The sequence below is a fragment of the Balaenoptera musculus genome, chromosome 20, assembly GCF_009873245.2.
Source record: "Balaenoptera musculus isolate JJ_BM4_2016_0621 chromosome 20, mBalMus1.pri.v3, whole genome shotgun sequence".
NCBI lineage: Eukaryota > Metazoa > Chordata > Mammalia > Artiodactyla > Balaenopteridae > Balaenoptera > Balaenoptera musculus.
The window spans coordinates 43,946,083-43,967,065 of NC_045804.1; the positions used below are offsets into that span (position 1 = coordinate 43,946,083).

The following is a 20,983-nucleotide window of genomic DNA, read 5'->3' on the forward strand; positions in this document are numbered from 1 at the left end:
ATGATAAATGCTGGAGAGGGTGTGGAGAAAAGGGTACCCTCTTGCACTGTTGGTGGGAATGTAAATTGATACAGCCACTATGGAGAACAGTATGGACGTTCCTTAAAAAACTAAAAGTAGAACTACCATACGACCCAGCAATCCCACTACTGGGCATATACCCTGAGATAACCATAATTCAAAAAGAGTCATGTACCACAACGTTCATTGCAGCTCTATTTACAATAGCCAGGACATGGAATCAACCTAAGTGTCCATCGACAGATGAATGGATAAAGAAGATGTGGCACATATATACAATGGAATATTACTCAGCCATAAAAAGAAACAAAATTGAGTTATTGTAGTGAGGTGGATGGACCTAGAGTCTGTCATACAGAGCGAAGTAAGTCAGAAAGAGAAAAACAAATACTGTATGCTAACATATATATACAGAATCTTAAAAAAAAAAAAAAAGGTTCTGATGAACCTAGGGGCAGCACAGGAATAAAGACACAGATGTAGAGAATGGACTTGAGGACACGGGGAGGGGGAAGGGTAAGCTGGGACGAAGTGAGAGAGTAGCACTGACATATATACACTACCAAATGTAAAATAGATAGCTAGTGGGAAGCAGCTGTATGGCACAGGGAGATCAGCTCGGTGCTTTGCGACCACCTAGAGGGGTGGGATAGGGAGGGTGGGAGGGAGACGCAAGAGGGAGGGGATATGGGGATACATGTATGCATATAGCTGATTCACTTTGTTATACAGCAGAAACTAACACAACATTGTAAAGCAGTTATACTCCAATAAAGATGTTTTAAAAAAATATACTGATGGGAGGAATATAGTACAGAGAGAAATCGTCTATACAGAAAAGAAAGGATAGGGGCTTCCCTGGTGGAGCGGTGGTTAAGAATCCGCCTGCCAATGCAGGGGACATGGGTTCGAGCCCTGGTCCAGGAAGATCCCACATGCCGCGGATTAACAAAGCCTGTGCGCCACAACGACGGAGGCTACGCTTTGTAGTCCGCGAGCCACTACTACTGAGCCTGCGTGCCACAACTACTGAAGCCCGCGCGCCTAGAGCCCGTGCTCCGCAACAGGAGAAACCACTGCAATGAGAAGCCCACGCACCGCAACGAAGAGTGGCCCCCATTCGCCGCAACTAGAGAAAGCCCGCACGCAGCAACGAAGACCTGAGGCAGCCAAAAAATAAATAAATTAAATAAATAAATTTACTTTTAAAAAAAGAAAAGAAAGGATAATTCATGGAATAAGGTTTCTGAAGGGGTAAAACAGCCTTAAGATAGGAACATTTATTAAGAGCCTACATTGTTCTAAACCCTAGATTCAAATGAACATATGATATTAGATAAATGTTTATTATCACCTGCATTTTACAGATGAGGAAACTGACATGTGGAGAGTTTAAATAACTTGTCCAAACTCACACAGCTAATAAGTGGCAAGCTGAGATATGAACCCAGGCAGTCTGATTCATTTGGTTAGTCTCTCCTAACCTCACAAAATACAAAATTCCCCCCACAATATCCTTTGAGAGAAAATCTCTGGGAAAGAAGAGAATTAACAAGACACTTTGACTCATTTCCCCTAAGTTTTTGTGTCATCCCTGGGATTCTTTCACTGTTATCTGTTACCACCACTGTAGTACTTAATATGTGTTCCTTGGGTGATATTTGCATTTATGCAATTAAGCTCTTCAACTACTGTTTAACCTGAAATTTCCCTTCACCTAAATTGCAGTTTAAATGGCATTTCACCTAACTGTCCATGAAGGAAGATTTGTATTTTTCTGATTGTCGGCTGTCTCATATTTAGTAGCATCTTTTTCTTTGGACACCCATATGCCCAAAGAACATCCAGAATATCATGTTCCAAAAAGGTTGTTTCTTCTACTAACAGAGCAGGCAGCCTGAAAGCTGGAACTTGACACCATTTGCAAACCATCAGTGCATCTGGCTGCCCAAGGCTCTGTCAATCCACGTCACTAAGCTTCTCTGGACACTCAGCATCCACTCCGACAACAGCAGCCTGGCCAGTTGGTTCTTACAATCCTCCAACAATTCTCCCCTCTCTGTCCTACATCATCCATTTCTTCCTCTCTACTAGGTCACTACCATGAGCAAACAAAAACCTCCCATCTTAAAAAAAAGAAAAAGGAAATCCTCTCTTAACTCCACCCCTCTCTCCCCCTCTTGTGTTACCATTCTCTTTTGCTCTGCTCCTCTGGGAAGAGTTGTATATATATTCTGGCCGCCCTCAATTCCTTTCCCTTCATTCTCTCTTAAACCCACTCCATTTAGGCTTTCACCCAGACCATCCTACTGAAACTATTGCTGTCAGGTCACAGGTCACTTAGGTATCTCTCTCTCTCTCATACACACACACACACACACACACACACACACACACACGGCCCCCAGGATACAAGTCCCGTGCTGAGATTTCTGTCCGCTTTGTTCATTGTTGTATCCTCAGCACCTCCAAACCCGCGACATTTATCCCTCGATTCCGAAAGTCTGACTGAGGCTTCAAAGGATGAAGAGAGGGCTTAAGGCCACAGATCGGCCAAGGTGTATCAGGTTCCTCAGGCCGCTAAGGCAGTCCGGGAGATCCTAGGTGACTAAGCCGCTTCTTCTCCCTTTGCAGACCCTCTGGTTTTTCTCCAGAAAGGAATGGCCTCAGAGAGGAGATAGTAGCCGAGTCTTACAGGAGGGAAATCCGGGTCTGCTGCTCATCGGGAACACCGACCACTCCTTACAGGAGGCTCCCATAAAGTAAAGGTACAGACTGCCGGAGGCCGCTGCCGACGCTAGGCCAAGCCAGAGGGGCACTGGGAGGGGATCCTGCAAGCCTGAGGCTGGAAAGGACTAAAAAGACCCTCAGGGGGGCAGTACACGGTCCCACGCCCCGGACCATCCCACCTCCGTTGCGCGAGTTTCTCCCGCTTAGTGAGGTCAGGCGCTAAGCGAACGATTTTGCCGCTTGGCCTCGTGGGAGATGTAGTCTTTCATGAGGCAGGGCTAGCAGGGCCTTCTACAAAACTTTGGCAGGAGAAGAAGAAAACACGATGCGTATGGGAATCCAAAACGATCTTCAAGCTCACACAAACTCTAAATACACTTTTCCCCCGTTCCTTAGCCTCGGGCAGTCTCCAGAGCGGTTCCAACTCCAGCCCACCTCCAATGTCCCATGTTCCTCCGCTCTGTTCGGGCCGATCTAGCTCTCTCCCGCTCGCTCGCCTCTCCGCAGCACTGTCCAATCATAGGTGCGTTCCTGGGAGTTCCCGGAGTGCCTTGCGGTTGCGATGGCTGCCCCCGGCAGGAGCGGGGCTGCGCTCCTTCGAACCGTGTTAGGGGTTTGGCCGCCGGGTCCCGACGCTGCGAGGGGATGGGTGACCCGGCTCCCCTCGCTCTTGGGCAGCCAGCAGAGGTGCGTCTCCTGTGTCTCGGGCCCGGCCTTCTTTGGTCCCCGCCTGGCCTCGGCTTCTCGCCCTAATGGCCAGAACTCAGCCCTGGACTGCTTCCTCGGACTCTCTCAGCCAGACAGCTCGTTGAATTTTCGCGTCCCCGCCGTGTGCATGCACAGAGGTAAAGGGCCCAGATAGATTTGTCTGGGACTGTCACGGTTTTAGCACTGAAAGTCCCGTGTCGGGGAAACCCCTCAGTCTCTGGGGATATCGTCTTTGGCTCTGTATTACAGAAAACGATCTTGAGGCCCCGAGAGATAGAAGCGAGCAGTGAAAGATCTCATAGGAAAGAGATACTAGGTTCTAAGAGTTTTCGAGCCAGAGGGAACCGATCTGGTCACAACCACAGACGTTCGCAAAGAGCAGGTGATTGAAGGGCCACAGGCATGGCAGAGTTGTGGCTCTCTGTCCTCACATGGGGAGCAAACTTGACCCATCTACTTGTCAAGACACTGAATTCCAGTTGGCCCTTGAACAACTCGGGGCAGAGGTGTTAAGGGTGCAGAACCCACGCAATCGAAAATCCTCATATAATTTATTGTGGGCCCTCCGTATATGCAGCTCCTCCGTATCCACGATTCCCATCTGAGGATTCAACCAACTGCACATCACATAGTACACATTTAGTGAAGAATAAAAAAAAACAAAAAAATCTGCGTATAAGTGGACCAGCACAGTTCAAACCCATGTTGCTCAAGGGTCAACTGTACACCTGGAAATAGCACCCTCTATTTTTCAAGTAGCATAGACTAAAGGCTGAACACAAAAACTGGTAATTACGATGCAGTGTCATAAGGAGCAAATACAGAAAGACTGAGAAAGCTTGCCGAGCCTTCATTGTACCGTTAGTAGGGTGAGATAGAGCTGGAGGGATTTCTGGCTTTATCTGGTATAGAGATACTTTCACACATGTGCATACATTTACTGGGCACAACTACACAATACGATTTCACAAGGTTATTGAGTATTAAGTGCCAGGCATTGTGCTGAGTGGTTTTACACAATTGCCAATTGTCAAAAGAAGGTTATACAGTAAGTAGTTACCATCGATATCATTTCTGTTTTACATATGAGAAAACTAAGGGGCTTATAGAGGTTAGAGAACTTGATAAAGGCATATAAACAAAGTAATGGACAAACTGAATCTCAAAGCCAGGTCTCGGCTTCAACCTGATGCACTAATCCTTTTTCGTCTTCCTTTTTCGATGGGTAGGACCGAGTACCTGACAGGGGATCCAGGTTGCACTACTTCTCACTCCCCTCCCATTCCCACACACAGATGAGCAGGATCTCCTCTTGGTCCATCGCCCCGACATGCCTGAGAACCCCCGAGTCCTACGAGTGGTCCTCCTGGGTGCCCCGAATGCGGGAAAGTCAACCCTCTCCAACCAGCTGCTGGGCCGAAAAGTATGCTGCATCCTTGACACCCCCCACCCTTTCATTTCTCACTTCTTACTGTGCCTTCGTGGATTGTTCTAGAGGGATCTGGGACCTCACTTGGGACTTCTTTGTTCCTGGCAGGTGTTCCCTGTCTCCCAGAAGGTGCACACCACTCGCAGCCAAGCTCTGGGGGTCATCACAGAGAAAGAGACCCAGGTGGTGGGTACTTGAAATGGATGTCCAGCAAACAGGACAGAGGGTGAAGCTAAGAGGGTCTCCCTTACTGTTAGACCTGAAGAAAATGATGCTTAGGCTCACTTCTCTGAGGGAAGGGGGCTCCTCTTCCTTTAGGCCTATGCAGTTCTCTCTCTACCTTCCCCCTTTGGCATCTAGTCAGAAAGGTCTCACTGCCTCTTTACTGCTTCCTAATCTTCCAAATATTCAGTTGTCCTCTTTTTCCTGGATCCTATCTAGAATTAAAGCAAGGCTGGAGGGTAAAAATTTGAAGTCAGCTTGGCCAAGAAGTGGGGGCAGGCTCCTGACATCAAGGGTGGGTGACCTTTCACTACCCAGCCATAATCTTTCCTCCTGGGGTTGGGGGTCTGGGCATCTCTCTTTCCTGATTTTAGATTCTACTTGACACACCTGGCCTCATCAGCCCTGCTAAACAGAAAAGGTAATAGCTGGGGAAACAGGGAGTTTTAGGGCGGAAAGGTGTTGAAGAGGGAGTGGGGAGATTCCATCATAGGGGCTGGAAAACCCCCTTATCACACCCCATCCCTCCTCAGGAGAGCATCACTCCCAAGACCCTTCCTGATCTATGTATGTCTGTCCCTTAGGCACCATCTGGAGCTCTCTTTGTTGGAAGATCCATGGAAGAGCATGGAATCTGCTGATCTGGGTTAGGCTCAGGATGGGAATCTGAAGCCCAATTTACATGGTCATGGCCTCTCATTGCTGATAGTTAAGGGGGATGGGGGTTGGCCAGATCCCATACCCTGTAAGTTTTGGAAGTTGGGGGGAAAGAGTGGTCATAACCTTGTCCTCCCTACACTGCCAACTTCCAGTTGTGGTTCTTGTGGATGTCTCGGACAAGTGGACTCGGAACCAGCTCAGTCCCCAGGTGCTCCAGTGCTTGACCCAGTTCTCCCAAGTCCCCAGCATCCTTGTCATGAACAAGGTGAGCACCACCTACCTGAGGAAGGGGTCTACTTCAAGGGCCCCGTCTCACTGACCACAATCCCCTGCCCGTCCCCCACCCCCAGGTTGATTGCCTGAAGCAGAAGTCAGTTCTCCTGGAGCTTACAGCAGCCCTCACTGAAGGTGTGGTCAATGGCAAGAAGCTCAAAACGAGGCAGGCCGTCTGCTCACAGCGGGGCAACCATTGCCCCAGCCTAGCAGCTAAGGGCCCAAACACACTGTCTATGGGAGACCCTCAGCGGATTGGCTGGCCCCACTTCCAGGAGATCTTCATGTTGTCAGCCCTAAGCCAGGAGGATGTGAAAACACTAAAGGTCAGTTAGCCTTGACCGTAGCTTGGCCCTTGGTTTCCACCATGTGAAGACAAGCCTCAGAGTTCCTCCTCCTGGAAGTGAGAGTGAGAGGAAAGTCCTGCTTGGGACTGAGATGCCTACCTACTCCCTCTGTGCCCATAGCAATACCTCCTGGCACAGGCCCAGCCAGGGCCCTGGGAGTTCCACAGTGGAGTCCTCACCAGCCAGACGCCTGAGGAGATCTGCGCCAACATGATCCGAGAGAAGCTCCTGGAGTACCTGCCCCAGGAGGTGCCCTACAACGTGCAGCAGGTGCAGGCACATTTGGGGGTCATGGGGCTCTCCATCAGGCACACACCCGGAGCAGACAGCTGGGTCCCAAAGAGGGCGTGGGTAGGGGCCTGCCTGACCAGTCATGATGTCTCCCTGTGCAGAAGACGGTAATGTGGGAGGAAGGGCCAAACGGGAAGCTGATGATTGAGCAGAAGCTTCTGGTGCCCAAAGAATCTCACATGGTAAGCAGGGCCAGGCTTGGAGGAGGGGCCAATACTCTGTTAGGCAGGGGTTCCTCCCTGACTGCTTGGGAGCTCTGAGAGCAGGCTCACGTCCCTGTCTATTACCCCACCCTCAGAGGATCCTGATCGGTCCGAAAGGGCACCTGATCTCCCAGATGGCACAGGAGGTGGGCCGCGACCTCATGAACATCTTCCTCTGTGAAGTTCAGCTCCGCCTGTCTGTGAAACTCCTCAAGTGACCACCCTCTGATATCTTTCCCAAGGCATCCCCGCCCAAGCTGCTGGCGGGAGCCACTGACCAGAACTGCCCCTACCTGGGGCCTGCAGGGCCTGGACCCGGGCCCGGACAGTGACTGGCTGGCTGACCGCTGGGTGGCTGGCGAGTCTGCACAGCCCCTGCACGGCCATGCCTCCTGCTGGAGGAAGAAATCTACCTTAGCCTGGTTCCCACGTGGTTCCTCTGCCTGGGCCTGTAGCTGCTTAGGTCTTGGAAGCTGGCCCTTTGGTGTGGGAGCACTGCTGCCACCTGGCATTGGGCCCAGAGTTTCTAACTGAGTTGTTAGCAGGGAGATCTTTCCCCTCTCCCCTCAGTTCGTACACCTTGCAGCTGTGTAAGGACCCATGTGTCCTGAGTGAGATAGTGCCTCCCACCTGCTCCTCAAGTCATTGATCCCTCCCACCCCACCCCTCTCTCCAATCTCGGATGCTAATAAAGTTAAGAGACAAGCAGCATTCTGGTTCTCATCTTTATTTCTTTAGAACAGGAAAGAGAAAACGTACCCATTCCCTCCACACCTACCCCGTTGTCTGAGCTGGAGTCTCCCTCCCTTCAGTAGGCTGCTCCAGGGTCCCGAGCAATCTTCTTGGCACGTTTTCTGGGTGCAGCAAGAGAACCGTTACCATTACTAAACTCAGTAATGGTAACGGTTTCCTCGCCACTCCCAAGTGCCCTGGCGGTCGGCAGGCTGTGATAGGCTGAGCAGTGAGCACCGTGGGCTTGCAGCAACCCCTGGCCTCCTCATCAGCCTCCCGAGCTGGGAGTACCCGGACTAGTACATCATCTATACTGTAGTGTCTCATCACAAACTTACAGTATATGATGATATCCCAGTCAGGGCCCTGCAGGAGGCACAGGGAGCATGGCTTGGAGAGCACTGTGGCAGAGAGAGCCAGGCACTGGGGACACAGCAGGACAGGTCAGGGATGGACACACAGAGCTCCCCACTCCCTGGCCGGCATCTCCTTGATTCTGTGGTCAAGGGCAGCCTGAAGGGGACTGATCCAAAGAGCCCTTCGGAGCTAGGGTCTGTTGAGATGTCCTTAGGGACCCAGCGCCGGAGTTTAACAAGCCAGAGATCACATAATGAAGCAGAAGATTTCCTCTGGTCAGACCAACAAGCAGACAGACCCAGAGGAGGAACACTTACCTGGGGCTGGAACTGCAGACTAAGGCCTTTGGAAGTAGGGAAACCCTATCCCTCCTGCCTCTCCACTCAAGCTGCTCCCTTTTAATCCACCAGCTGGCCCCTCCCCTTGGGTGGGGCACTTTCCCGGGTTCTGGAAGGCCCTGCCTCTTAACCCTTTCCCTGCTAGACTCCTTGGACTGAGGGTCACTGGCCCTTCTCCATTAGGCCCTTTGTCACATACTCTTTTATGGACCTTGCTAAGCCTGCTGGGCCTGGGCCTGGCTGAAGAAAACACAGCCTCACCCCAGCCATTCTGCAGGGCTTAATTGCTGGTCAGAGCCCTGGGGAGGTGGTGGTGGTTGTTTTTGGTGGTGGGAATGTTAGTTTGAATCTCTATAAGGCAGGGAGGGTCCTGACAGCTGGATCTTGGGGCAAGCTCTGACCTAAATTTCAGTCCCCAGACCCCTGTCTATGTTTATGCTGAACCCAAGGAGGCCGGACCCTTTGCCCACCTCTGCCAGGGCAAGGTCCTCTAGGGGGAGGGGTCCTCTGCCGGAACATTTGAGGGCGGCTGGCTGAGTCAGTCCCAAGCTCACGTGGGAGCCAGCTTAGGAATGGGTAGGGGCTGTTCATCAGAGCTCAAGGCCCCCAGAGTGAGAGCCCGGCAGTATTAGGTTCTCTGCCTCCGGGAAAGGTGAGACTTGGAGTAGAGACTCCTCAAAGCAGGGCCTCTGCTCCTTGGACCCACATTCTGGGGAACACGTCTGCTTCTCTGCTCCCTCCCCTTCCCCTCTCCTAGACCATCTGGTATGTATGCTGGGAAGCAGTTACACCCCCCTCTGCAGGGGCAGATGAGGCCAGGATGGGGAGTGAGGGGAGAGACCCAAACTTCTTTTGGTTCCTTGGAGGTGTTTTACCTCCTGCTGTCACAGAGGCTTAGCACCTGCTCTTGCCTCTGTTTGACATGATCTTCCCTCCTTTCTTGTCTAGTTAACTCTTATTCCCTCTTCAGATCTCTAAGTGTCTCTTCTGCAGGGAAGTTTTTCCTGGCTAGTTAAATCCCCCTGTTATGGGCTTGTTTATTTGTGTGATTATTCACATTAAGCAAATAATCACGAGGGCCTGGTTTATTCACCAACGTATCTCTACCACAGAGTAGTGACTAAACAAGCGTTCCCGTCGGATGACTGATGTAATATGGGGAAGGGGAGAGACTTTGACCTGGGGAGGCAGACAGACAAAGCTGTGGCTCTCTCAGGCAGTCAGTTTTGGACCATCCCCGTTCGCCTTTGTAAACAGGAGTAATAACAGTCCCCAGTTCGCAGATCTGTGAGAGCTAGGTGGTGAGCTGCTGGTGAAGCACTTAGCACAGTGCTAGTGCTGGCCCACGGAAGGAGTTAAACAAATTAATGCCACCTCACCCCCTTCCCACAGGGGCTCGCCGAAGGCCACAGGCGAGGCCTGTTGTTTCTTGTTAATTAATTAATTTATTTATTTATTTTTGGCTGCATTGGGTCTTCGTTGCTGCGCGTGGGCTTTCTCTAGTTGTGGCGAGCGGGGCCTACTCTTCGTTGCAGTGTGCGGGCTTCTCATTGCAGTGGCTTCTCTTGCTGCGGAGCCCAGGTTCTAGAGCACAGGCTCAGTAGTTGTGGCACACAGGCTTAGTTGCTCCACGGCACGTGGGATCTTCCCGGACCAGGGTTCGAACCCGTGTCCCCTGCATTGGCAGGCGGATTCTTAACCACTGTGCCACCAGGGTAGTCCTGAGACCTGTTGTTGAACATCTGAAAACTCATGAAATACTCTTGAAAGCAGCTGGAGGCCATAGAGAAAGCCCAGGTTTAGAGGTAACAGGCCTGGTGTGACAGTCCCGACTCCATTGCATCCAGCTCTGTGCCTCTGGGCCAAGTGCTCTCGGCTTCAGTCTCCTCAAATGTAAAATGGGCGCTGTCCAACCTACCTCAAGCGGTGGTTGCAAGGATTATGTGAGCACTCATGTCAAACACCCAGATCAGAGCCCAGCGTGCATGAACCAATGTCAGTTTCCTTCTCTCCTTTCCTGTTTCACTCTCTTGCTGTGTGACTGGGGGCAAATGCCACTGTTCTGAGCTTTGGTGATAATACGTATCTTACCAAGTTGTAAGAATTAAGTGAGAAATGTGAGTGAGAAGCCTTTATAGACCCAGGTGCTCTAACCCAGTGAGGAATTATCCTTGTCTACTCCTGCCTCCCTGCAACCCCCTTTCCTGTGACCCCACAGATAGTCCAGGCTCCTTTCCCAGAGTAAAGCCTTCATGCACTAGGGCCAATTCATGCCACTCGCTGGCTAGGTTTCCACTTAGACCCTGGGGGCCAAGTCCAAGGGTGAGCATGGACAGAACTCAGGGGTCCTGGAGGTAGAGGAGAGATATCTCCACCAGCCAGAGATCTTGTGACTGTGGCCCCAAGCTGGGTGGAGGGGCCTGCGATCAGGGTGTGGGCTGAAAGAGAGTCTGAGCCTGGGCGGGGTAGTCTGGGGACCCTGATTAGCAGACTTGGGGCTATCAGGGTAGGGGCGCTTTTGCTTATCAGGAGCTTGCAAGGGCCACAGTAGAACCTGAGGACACTTCCTGCTGAGGGCGGTCTCCTGGATGGCTGCTTTTCCATCCTTCTCCCTCCTTAGAACCCTGAGGGCAGTTAGATTGGGAGTACTTCTCCCCTTCTGCAGGTCCCATGGAGACTCTGCCCCTTGCCTGGCAGCCAGCCTGGGCTTGGGGGACACAATCCCAGTCCTTGGGAGAAGCCTTATATGCTCACAGCTTTTGCTTCAGACTAGGAGCTTCATGGCTCTCCTGAGACCAGGGTGGGCTTGTCTGGGACCTTATCCTTCCAAAGTCTGATTCCAATCCCTGCCACTGCAGCTTTAAACATTTGACTTATTTTGTCCTTCTTTGGATGAAGTCCTTAAGCCATATGCTGAGTGATGAAATTAAGGACAGTCAGATCTGCAAGATTCCTTCAAAATCATGAAGTTCAAGTCCCTCCTTTATATAAGAGAGGAAACTGAGGCCCAGAGGAGGGGAGGGTATCATCCAAAGCCTCAGGGTTCCCTCCACCTCTCAGAATCAGGGAACCCATGACCCTATGAGGAATAGGAAGGCAGCAGCAGCTACCCACAGATACACAGACATACACACACAGTCACACACAGATACACATACACAACACACATGTATGATGCCTGCATAGACCTATAACACACGGAGATACACATCAAAAAAATTGGACTCAGCTAGTAAAATTACTCTTAATTTTCTCTTGGTTGTTTTACTAAGTTTCACGAAGTTGGCAGTTTTGTACAAAGATAAAAGAAGGCCAAAAAATATGGTCTTTCAATGTCTCACTCACAGCACAATTAGTAGCAAAACTCATCTTGGAACCAAGGACTTTAAGAAGTTCTGGGAAGTTCTTGCTCTCCTGTTTTGCTTTAGATTCAGGGGACTCAAAACAAGAGCCTGGTGTGGTTCTAGGAGCTTAACAGGTGTGAGAAAGAAAGGCTGGAAAACTGATCTAATCCTTACTCTCCATGTGGTAGATTGGGGCTTGCGACCCGGGGCTTTGTCGGAGATTACTGCTGGCGATCGCCTTTTCTCCCGGCTTGGTTTCGTCATGACTGGCCTGTGAAGCTTCTCCTAACCCTCCCTGACACTTGCCCTTGTGTCTAGGCTTGGATCTGCTCTGTTCTCCTTATCACACTGTGAGAGAATTCATCTGATCCCTTATTTGTCCCCAGTGGCTCCATGAGCAGGCACCTTGTCTGATTCTTCTCTATGGCCCCAGCACCCTTCATGGGCCTTATCCTGGGAGATGCTCAGAGAAAGCCTTACACTGAACAGATGCCTTGCAGACAGTGACCAGCGTGTACTCACGTTCTCAACACATCCCCTTACACGCTCTATTCCTGTTGGCCCCATGAGCAAGTGCACGATTTGAGCAATGAACTCAGGTGCTGCGGGTCATGGCAATGGCTTCTCTGGGGGCTTTGCCAACGTCCATCAGTTTCCAAAAGATGACTGCATGCCAATTTTATAACAGAAACTGAAGCTCTGGGAGGAAACTCATGACCCTGGGTCACACAGTAATCAGGAAGAGGCAAGACTACAACTCTGCTCTCTAAACTCCAGATCCCAGGCTCTGTGCACAAAGCTGCTATGAATGAGGTTGATTTTGTGTGTGTCTCTGTGGGGCCTTATAAAGTTTCAGAGGCAATGGAATCAGACCTGAGCTTTGCCACCTACCAGTAATGTGATTCTGACCATATTGCTTGCTTCACCCATCTGAGCCTTGGTCTCCTCGTCTCTAAAGTGGGGCTGACCTTGGGAAGACTCAGTGAAAGAGTATGTGGGAAGCTCCCGAATGGAGTCGGGATTCCCTCCTTGCTTCTGCTTCCTCAGATACTCCCACCCGTCTCACCCCTTTTTAAGCCTCTTCGACACCTGCTCTTGGCCAGCTCCAACCCAGCAACAATCCTCTCCATTCTCTGACCTCCTGCGGCTCACGAGCCAGGCCCTCGTATGGAGCTCACACGCCCTGGAATCACAGGCCAGGCCATCTGAGGCTTGAACAAGAGCCTCAGCCTGTACAGTTCAGGAGTCATGCCTTAGACTCTTGCTTTTTTGTTCAGACCACCGGCCCAGGATGGACTCAGAGCCAGAAGGGAAAATCATGGCTTTGGATCTGTCAGAGCCTGGGCTCTATCACAGCTTGCTGAGTGGGCCTGGGCCCTGCCCTGCTCTTGGAGCCTTGGCTTCCTTATCAGTAAAATGGGCTTAAAATGCCATCTTTTTCATGATTGTGGTACAGATGAAATGAGACAGTAGAGGTGACAGTTTCTAACCTAGGGACTGGCTCATATGTAACAGGAGCTCAGCAAATGCCAGGCTCCTTCCCTTCTGGCTTTGCCATGGGCTTTTCCTACTCATCCTCCCCGGGCGGGGGGGGGGCATGTGCTCACTCAAATATCTGCCAGGTGTGCGTGGGAGCGCACACCTGCCCAGGCTCATACTGAGGCAGAAATAGAAACTTTCCAACCCACACCTCCCTAGATCTGTTCATCAGCTCCCAGTTCCTGTTCTCTTGGTCAGTGGGAGCCCCCATGTCCAGATGTGGGCCATGCCCGCTCCCATCTCCTGGCACAGTCCTGAAGGTAGCTGTTAGGTGGGAAAGGATCTCCAGGGAGGCTGGGTGTCCCTCCCTCCTCAAATCCTTCCCGCCATCAGCCAGGCTTTACCTCCCTCCCTCCCCGCCAGGACAACCTGTCTGCTTCACAGCTGCTGTGAAAGAGATAGGCAGCCTGGATTATCAGGCCAGAAGAGGCTCCTCCAGACAGTCCTCCGCCTCCACCCCCACCCCAGGCAAAGGTTCCAGGGTGCTTAACCCCCTCTGTGCTGGGCCCTCAGCCCTTCCTGAGGCTGGTTCCAGGCTCAGGGAACGAGGCCTTGTTCTCCCCACTCTCGGAGTACATTGGCTTTAACACAGGTGCTGATGCCTCAGCCTCTCTCCAGATCATTGCCTCTTCCCCGCCTGCTGCATCCTTCAAGCCTCTTTCAGCAAGACCCTTGCCTTTTCCCAGGCCCCGCTGGTCGTCTCCTCTGGCTAGCCACTGTCCCTGACGCTAAGGCTAACCAGGACCACATACGTCTTGGGTCCTAGTGCGGCCACCCAGGCCTCCATTTCCTGAAAGTCAACAGGAAGCAGTGAAAAGAGCAGGAGCCTCAGAGTCTGGGCATCTGGCTGGCAGTCCTGGTTCTGGCTCGGACCCTGTGTGACCTCGGGCAAGTTTCTCCACTTCCGTGAGTCTCTGTTATTTCATAAAATGGAGGGCAGTAGCTCTTTTCACAGGGTTGACTCAGGGATTAAATAAGTACAACATATACATCATTTTAGTAATCAGTTGGAAAATAAAATTAAAATCTGAAAAAAAGAAAAGAAATGCCTATATGTATATGTATAGCTGATTCACTTTGTTCTAAAGCAGAAACTAACACACCATTGTAAAGCAATTATACTCCAATAAAGATGTTAAAAAAAAAAAAAGAAATGCCTGCAAGAGGGCTTTATAAGCCAGCTACCAAGCAAATCATACCAGCTCCTACATGCTAAGTGCTCATGAAGTGCCCATGTTTATGCGAACATTAGCTATGTCATTTAGTCCGTATAACAAACCCTCACTATAGACGGCCCCAGGCTCATCCTTGAACCTCTTCTCTTTACAATTGCACTCATTCCTTCGTTGATCTCATCTTGTTCCCATGTCTTTAAAACACTGTCTACACACCGGTGACTCCCTAATCCATGTGTCCCAGGGCCAGACCTCCTCCCCAAAACTAACTTGTAAAGTGAACCTCCTAGTTGGCAAATTTCTCTAATAGGCACCTTAGACTTAACACGTCAAAAACCGAGGTCCCTGATCCCACCTCAAATCTGCTCCTTCAACTGTTTTTCCCATTTCAGTAAATAGCAGCTCCATTCTTCCAGATCAGCCAAAAAGCCTTGGAGGCAATTTATTCTTTTTTTTTTTTCAACTTTTAAAAATACTTTATTGAGGTATGATTGACCATAAACTGCACCTATTAAAAATGCACAATTTGATAAGTTTGGAATATGTATACACCCACTGAGACAATTTATTCTTTTTTCGCTTCTTAAAATTTATTTATTTGTTTTTATTTTTGGCTGTGTTGGGTCTTCGTTGCTGTGCGGGGGCTTTCTCTAGTTGCGGCGAGTGGGGTCTACTCTTTGTTGCGGTGTGTGGGCTTCTCATTGTCGTGGCTTCTCTTGTTGTGGAGCGTGGGTTCTAGGCGTGTGGGCTCAGTAGTTGTGGCTCACGGGCTCTAGAGCGCAGGCTCAGTAGTTACGGCGCACGGGCTTTGTTTCTCTGTGGCATGTGGGATCTTCCCAGGCCAGGGCTCGAACCGTGTCCCCTTCATTGGCACACGGATTCTTAACCACTGCGCCACCAGGGAAGCCCGACAATTTATTCTTGAATTAACTTTTTACCGAAGTACAATATATGTGTGTGTGTATATATATATATATATATATATATATTTTTTTTTTTTTTTTTTTTTCAAAAAATGGGGAATTCCCTGGTGGTCCAGTAGTTAGGACTCTGAGCTTCCACTGCAAGGGGCCTGGGTTTGATCCCTGGTCGGGGAACTAAGATCCCCGCAAGCTGCGTGGCGCCAAAAAAAAAGAAAAGAAAGAAAAAAAAAAAAACCCCACCAAACTCATAAGTGAATTATCACAAAGTGAACACACCCAAGTAACAACCACCCAGGTCAAGAAACACCACCTTCCCAGGTGCATCCTCTCTCTGTTAACCACCTCTTTCTCTCCAAATGTGACTTCTATCCTGCCTTCTAATGCCATAGATTAGCTTTGCCTGCTTTTTTGGATGTTGTATAATGGAATGATGTACAATGTATCATTTTAGCTCAACATTATGTTTACAAGACTCATTCAAGTTGTTGTATGGATCAGTAATTGGTTTATTTTCATTACTGCACAGTATTCAATTTCATGAAAACATTACACTTTATTCATTCTACCATTAGTAAACATTTGGATTGTTTGAGTTTGGGGGCCGTTATTCATAATGCTGCCATGAATATTCTTTTTTTTACCACGCTGCCATGGGCCATGGCGGTGAAAGCCCGGAATCCCAACCACTAGGCAGCCAGGGAACTCCCATTATTCTTGTACATACATGTGTGTGTATTTCTGCTGGGCATGGAATGGTTGGGTCAAAGGGCATGCTTACGTTCAGGTGTAGGTACTATATTCCGTCAAACAGGTTTTCAAAGTGGTTGTATTGACATTCCTTCCAGCCGTGTGTGAAATTTCCAGTTGCTCCACATCCTCCCCTGCACTTGGTATTGTTACTCTTTTACATTTTAGTCATTCTGGTGGATGTGCAGTGATATCTTTTCTGGTCAGAATTTGGACTTCCCTGATGACTAATGAAGTTATGCGTGCTATTCCCATTATCCATTGCTGTGTAACAAATCATCCCCAAACTTAGAAGTTTAAACAACAGTCCTTTTCCTACTTTGCACAGTTTTGGAAGTCAGGATTTCAGGAGGTCTGCTGGGCAGAACTGGCTTGGGGTTTCTCATGCAGATGAAGTCAGATGGGGGCCGGTAGAGCTGGGAGCTGGCCGGGCATCCCTCTCTCTTCATGTAGCTCAGAGCCTATCCATGTGGTCTGCCTGCTTGGGCTTCCTCACAGCACAGTCAGACTGCTTACACAGTGGCTGAAGACTTAAAGACAGAATATTCCAGCAAATAAAGTGGAAGATGCATTGTCTTTCATGAGCTAGCCTTGGAAGTCATATAATATCACTTCTGCTGTATTCTATTGACCTAAATAGTCACAAAAGTCCGCTCAGTTTCAAGGGAAAGGGGGCATAGGCTCCACCTCTAATTGGAAGGACTGTCAAAGTCACACTGTAAGAGGAACATGTAGAATGGAAAATATTGTTGCCACTGTCTTTGCCACTATCTTTGCCATACATGTTTTCATGCATCTATTGGCCATTCTGTGTAGTGCTTGAGCCATCATTTCTCTTTTTCTGTTGGGTTATCTGTCTTTTTCCTTCTTGATTTGCAAAATATATTCTGAGTGCTACTTTTTTCCCCCAGATATATGTATTATAAATATCTTTTCCCATTATTCTGAGGCTTGCCTTCTCATATTCTCAATGGGTCCTTGTGCGTGAGTGTGTGTGTGTGTGTTTATTAATTGAAATTTTTATTGAGACAATTGTAGATTCACATGCAGTTGTCAGAAATAATATGGAGAGGTTCCTTCCACACTTTGCCCAGTTTCTCCACTGGTGACATTTTGCAAAACTGCAGAGTAATATCATAACCACAGCCAAATATCACAGGATGTTGACATTGATATAAGTTACCAATTTTATTCAGATTTCCTGTTTTGCTTGTGCTCACTTATGTAAGTGTATTAAGTTCTACACAATTTCATCACTTGTGTATGTACATGTATCCACCACAATAAAGTTACTGAACAGTTCTAGTACAAGGATCCCTAATGTTTATAACCACACCCACCCCTGTTCCTACCGCTGCCAGCCACTAATCTGTTCTCCATTTCTAAAATTTTGTCATTTCAAAAATGTTATATATACCTCACACCCATTAGGATGGCTACTACCAAAAAAAAAAGAGAGAGAAAGAAAGGGAGAAAGAAAGAAAAGAACAAGTGTTGGTGAGAATGTGGAGAAATTGGAACACTTGTACACTGTTGGTAGGTGGTGGGTATGTAAAATGGTGCAGCTGCTGTGGAAAAAAATATAGTTCCTCAAAAAATTAGAAATAAGGATTCCCTGGTAGTCAAGTGGTTAGGACTCGGAGCTTTCACTCCTGAGGGCCCGGGTTCAATCCCTGGTCGGGGGGGGGGGGGGGGGAAACCAAAACAAAACAAAACAAAAACAATAGCTAAAACATGGAAGCAATCCAAGTGTCCATTAACAGATGAATGGATAAGCAAAATGTGGTGTATATATACAGTGGGATGTTATTCAGCGCTGAGGATATTATACTAAGTGAAAGGAGCCAGTCACAAAAAGGCAAATATTTTATGATTTCACTTATGTGAGGTATGTGTAGTAGAGAAATTCATAGAGACAGAAAGTAGGTCGATGGTTGCCAGGGGCCGGGGACAAGGAGGAATGGGGAGTTATTGTTGAATGGGTATAGAGTTTCAGTTTTACAAAATACAAAGAGTTCTGGGAGATGGATGGTGGTGATGGTTACATAATGATATAAATGTACTTAATACCATTGAAATGTAGGCTTCAAATTGGTTGAGATGGTAAATCTTATGTTATGTGTACTTTACCACAATTAAAAATAAAAGTTGTATAATTGGAATCATATATGTAGTATGTAACATTTTGGTACTGATCTTTTTTTTTAATTTTTTAATATTTATTATTTTTGGCTGTGTTGGGCCTTCGTTTCTGTGCGAGGGCTTTCTCTAGTTGCGGCAAGCGGGGGCCACTCTTCATCGCGGTGCGCGGGCCTCTCACTATCACGGCCTCTCTTGTTGCGGAGCACAGGCTCCAGACGCGCAGGCTCAGTAGTTGTGGCTCACGGGCCCAGTTGCTCCACGGCATGTGGGATCTTCCCAGACCAGGGCTCGAACCCGTGTCCCCTGCATTGGCAGTCAGATTCTCAACCACTGCGCCACCAGGGAAGCCCGGTATTGATCTTTTTTGCTCAGTATAATTCCCTGTAGATTAATATGTCTTTTTTTTTTAAACATGAATTTTTAATTTATTAATTAATTAATTTTTTTTGGGTTGTCCTGGGTCTTCATTTCTGTGCGAGGGCTTTCTCTAGTTGCGGCAAGCGGGGGCCACTCTTCATCGCGGTGTGCGGGCCTCTCACTGTCGCGGCCTCTCTTGCTGCGGAGCACAGGCTCCAGACGCGCAGGCTCAGTAGTTGTGGCTCACGGGTCCAGTTGCTCCACAGCATGTGGGATCTTCCCAGACCAGGGCTCGAACCCGTGTCCCCTGCATTAGCAGGCAGATTCTCAACCACTGCACCACTAGGGAAGCCCAGTATGTCTTTTGATAAACAGATATTCTTGATTATTTTTATTGTTTTTGGCCACACCTCGAGACTTGCGGGATCTTAGTTCCCTGACCAGGGATTGAACCCAGGCCACTGCAGTGAAAGTGCCAAGTCCTAACCACTGGACAGCCAGGGAATTTCCTCTCTTATAGTTATTGAGTTTTGACTTGTTTAAAAAACTTTTTTGATTATCCTAAGGTCATGAAGATATTCTGTTATTTTCTATATGTTTTACAGTTTTACTTTTCACATTTAGATCTACAACCCATCTGGAACTGATTTCATGTACAGTGTGAGGTTCAAGGTCAAGAACCATTCCCCACCCCCCCAGATATCCAGTATCATTTATTGAAAAGACTGTCTTTTCCCCACAGTTCTGCATTGCCACTTTTGTCATAAAACAAGTGTGGGTCTTTTTCTGGACTTTCTGTTCTATTCCATTGGTCTACTAAGTGCCAGTGTCACACTGTCTTGATTACTAAAATTTTAAAAGTCTTGACATCTGATAGTTCGAATCTTCCAACTTTACTCTTTTTCAAGCTTGTCTTCTTGCTTATTCTTGGTCCTTTGGCATTTCCCCATAACTTCAGAATTAGTCTGTCAATTAAAAATCTCTTGGGATTTTGATTGGTATTATATTGAACCTATAGACCAATTTGGGAGAAATTATATCTTTGCAATACTGAATCTTTTTTTTTTTTTGGCCGCACTGGGCGGCATGCAGGATCTTAGTTCCCAGACCAGGGATCAAACCCCTGCCCCCTGCAGTGGAAGTGCTGGACCACCAGGGAAGTCCCTGTAATACTGTCTTTACATTCATGAACATGGCATACTGAGGGCATTTTTTTCCCCCTCTTTTTCTCTTATACTCAGTGTCAGCAACTGGTTAGTTCAAAATAGATCCAGAATCTGAATGCTTCTCACCAGCCCCCACTGGTCCAAGTCACCATCATATTTCACCTGTATTATTGCAATACAGGTAAGAAGCAACTGTCCCTCTCCATTCTATTTTCAGCAGAGCATTCAGAGTGACGTTTGTATTGTGTTGTCTTTCTATTATTGATTTGTGGGAACCCTTTTTATTTGTTTATTTATTTATTGCCACACCAGCAGCTTGTGGGATCTTAGTTCCCTGACTAGGGGCCGAACCTGGGCCCACGACACTGGAATCGCAGAGTCCTAATCACTGGACTGTCGGGGAAGTACCTGGGAGCTCTTTTTAAATGAGATGCAAGCCCTTTGTTAGAAACGCGTACTGTAAATGTTTTTTCTGACTATGCTTGCCTTCTCATTTTAAGTTTCTTTTGATGAACAGAGACTTATTTTGATGGTCTAATTTATTAATTTTTTCTTTATGGTTAGTGCTTTTTTTTTTCATTTTTGTCGTAAGAAATCTTGCCTGTGCGAAGGTCACAGAAACATTTCCCTCTTGTTTTATAAGCTTTATGGTTTGATTTTTTACATTAGATCTATCATCCATCTCAAACTAGTTTTTGTATCAATATATGGAATGAGGTAGGGATTGTGATTCAATTTTTTTCTCATTTATTTATGTATTTTTGCTGCGCAGCATGTGGGATCTTAGTTCCCCAACCAGGGATCGAATCCTCACCCCCTGCCTTGGAAGCTCAGAGTCTTAATCACTGGACCACCAGGGAAGTCCCAATTTTTCTCTCATTTAGACTCAGTTGTTCCAGCACCATTTCTGGAAAAGATTTTCCTGTCTACCTTGGATTGTCTCAGTGCCTAGAATGATCTTTTTACATGTGTCAGATCACATTACTTCTCTTTCGAAGCCCTTCAGTGGTTTCCCATCTCGGAGCAAAGGCAAAAATAGGCCCCATTAAGATTCTACATGAACCAGAAACAGGTTTCCATCCTGACCTCATCTCCCACCACTCTCCCCACTGCTCATTCATTCACTCACTTCCAAACACACTGACCTCCTTGCTGGTTTTTCAGTCATGCCAGACACACTTCCATGTCAGAGGCTCTGGACAGAAGGCTCTTCTCTGATATCTGCATGACTCATTCCTTTGCTTTCCTCAGTGCTACCTTCTCGTTGAGGCCTTCCTCA

The 20,983-nt window shown here is 48.2% G+C and overlaps 1 protein-coding gene across 1 annotated transcript; it reads left to right on the forward strand.

The window, feature by feature from the left end:
• Nucleotides 1-3,300: 3,300 nt before the first annotated feature.
• Nucleotides 3,301-7,589, forward strand: ERAL1 (Era like 12S mitochondrial rRNA chaperone 1). The gene is made up of 10 exons (XM_036838350.1): nt 3,301-3,596; nt 4,755-4,882; nt 4,997-5,074; nt 5,485-5,531; nt 5,695-5,756; nt 5,923-6,035; nt 6,121-6,369; nt 6,511-6,660; nt 6,783-6,863; nt 6,980-7,589. Exons 1-10 carry the CDS (start codon nt 3,314-3,316, stop codon nt 7,100-7,102), a joined length of 1,314 nt encoding a protein of 437 aa, XP_036694245.1. The 5' UTR covers nt 3,301-3,313; the 3' UTR covers nt 7,103-7,589.
• Nucleotides 7,590-20,983: the final 13,394 nt, after the last annotated feature.

Coding starts and splice junctions, on each gene's coding strand:
- ERAL1 (XM_036838350.1), top strand. CDS start 3,314: ATGGCTGCCCCCGGCAGGAGCGGGGCTGCGCTCCTTCGAACCGTGTTA. Junction 3,597..4,754: donor CGCCGTGTGCATGCACAGAG/GTAAAGGGCCCA, acceptor TCCCACACACAG/ATGAGCAGGATCTCCTCTTG. Junction 6,864..6,979: donor TGCCCAAAGAATCTCACATG/GTAAGCAGGGCC, acceptor CCCCACCCTCAG/AGGATCCTGATCGGTCCGAA.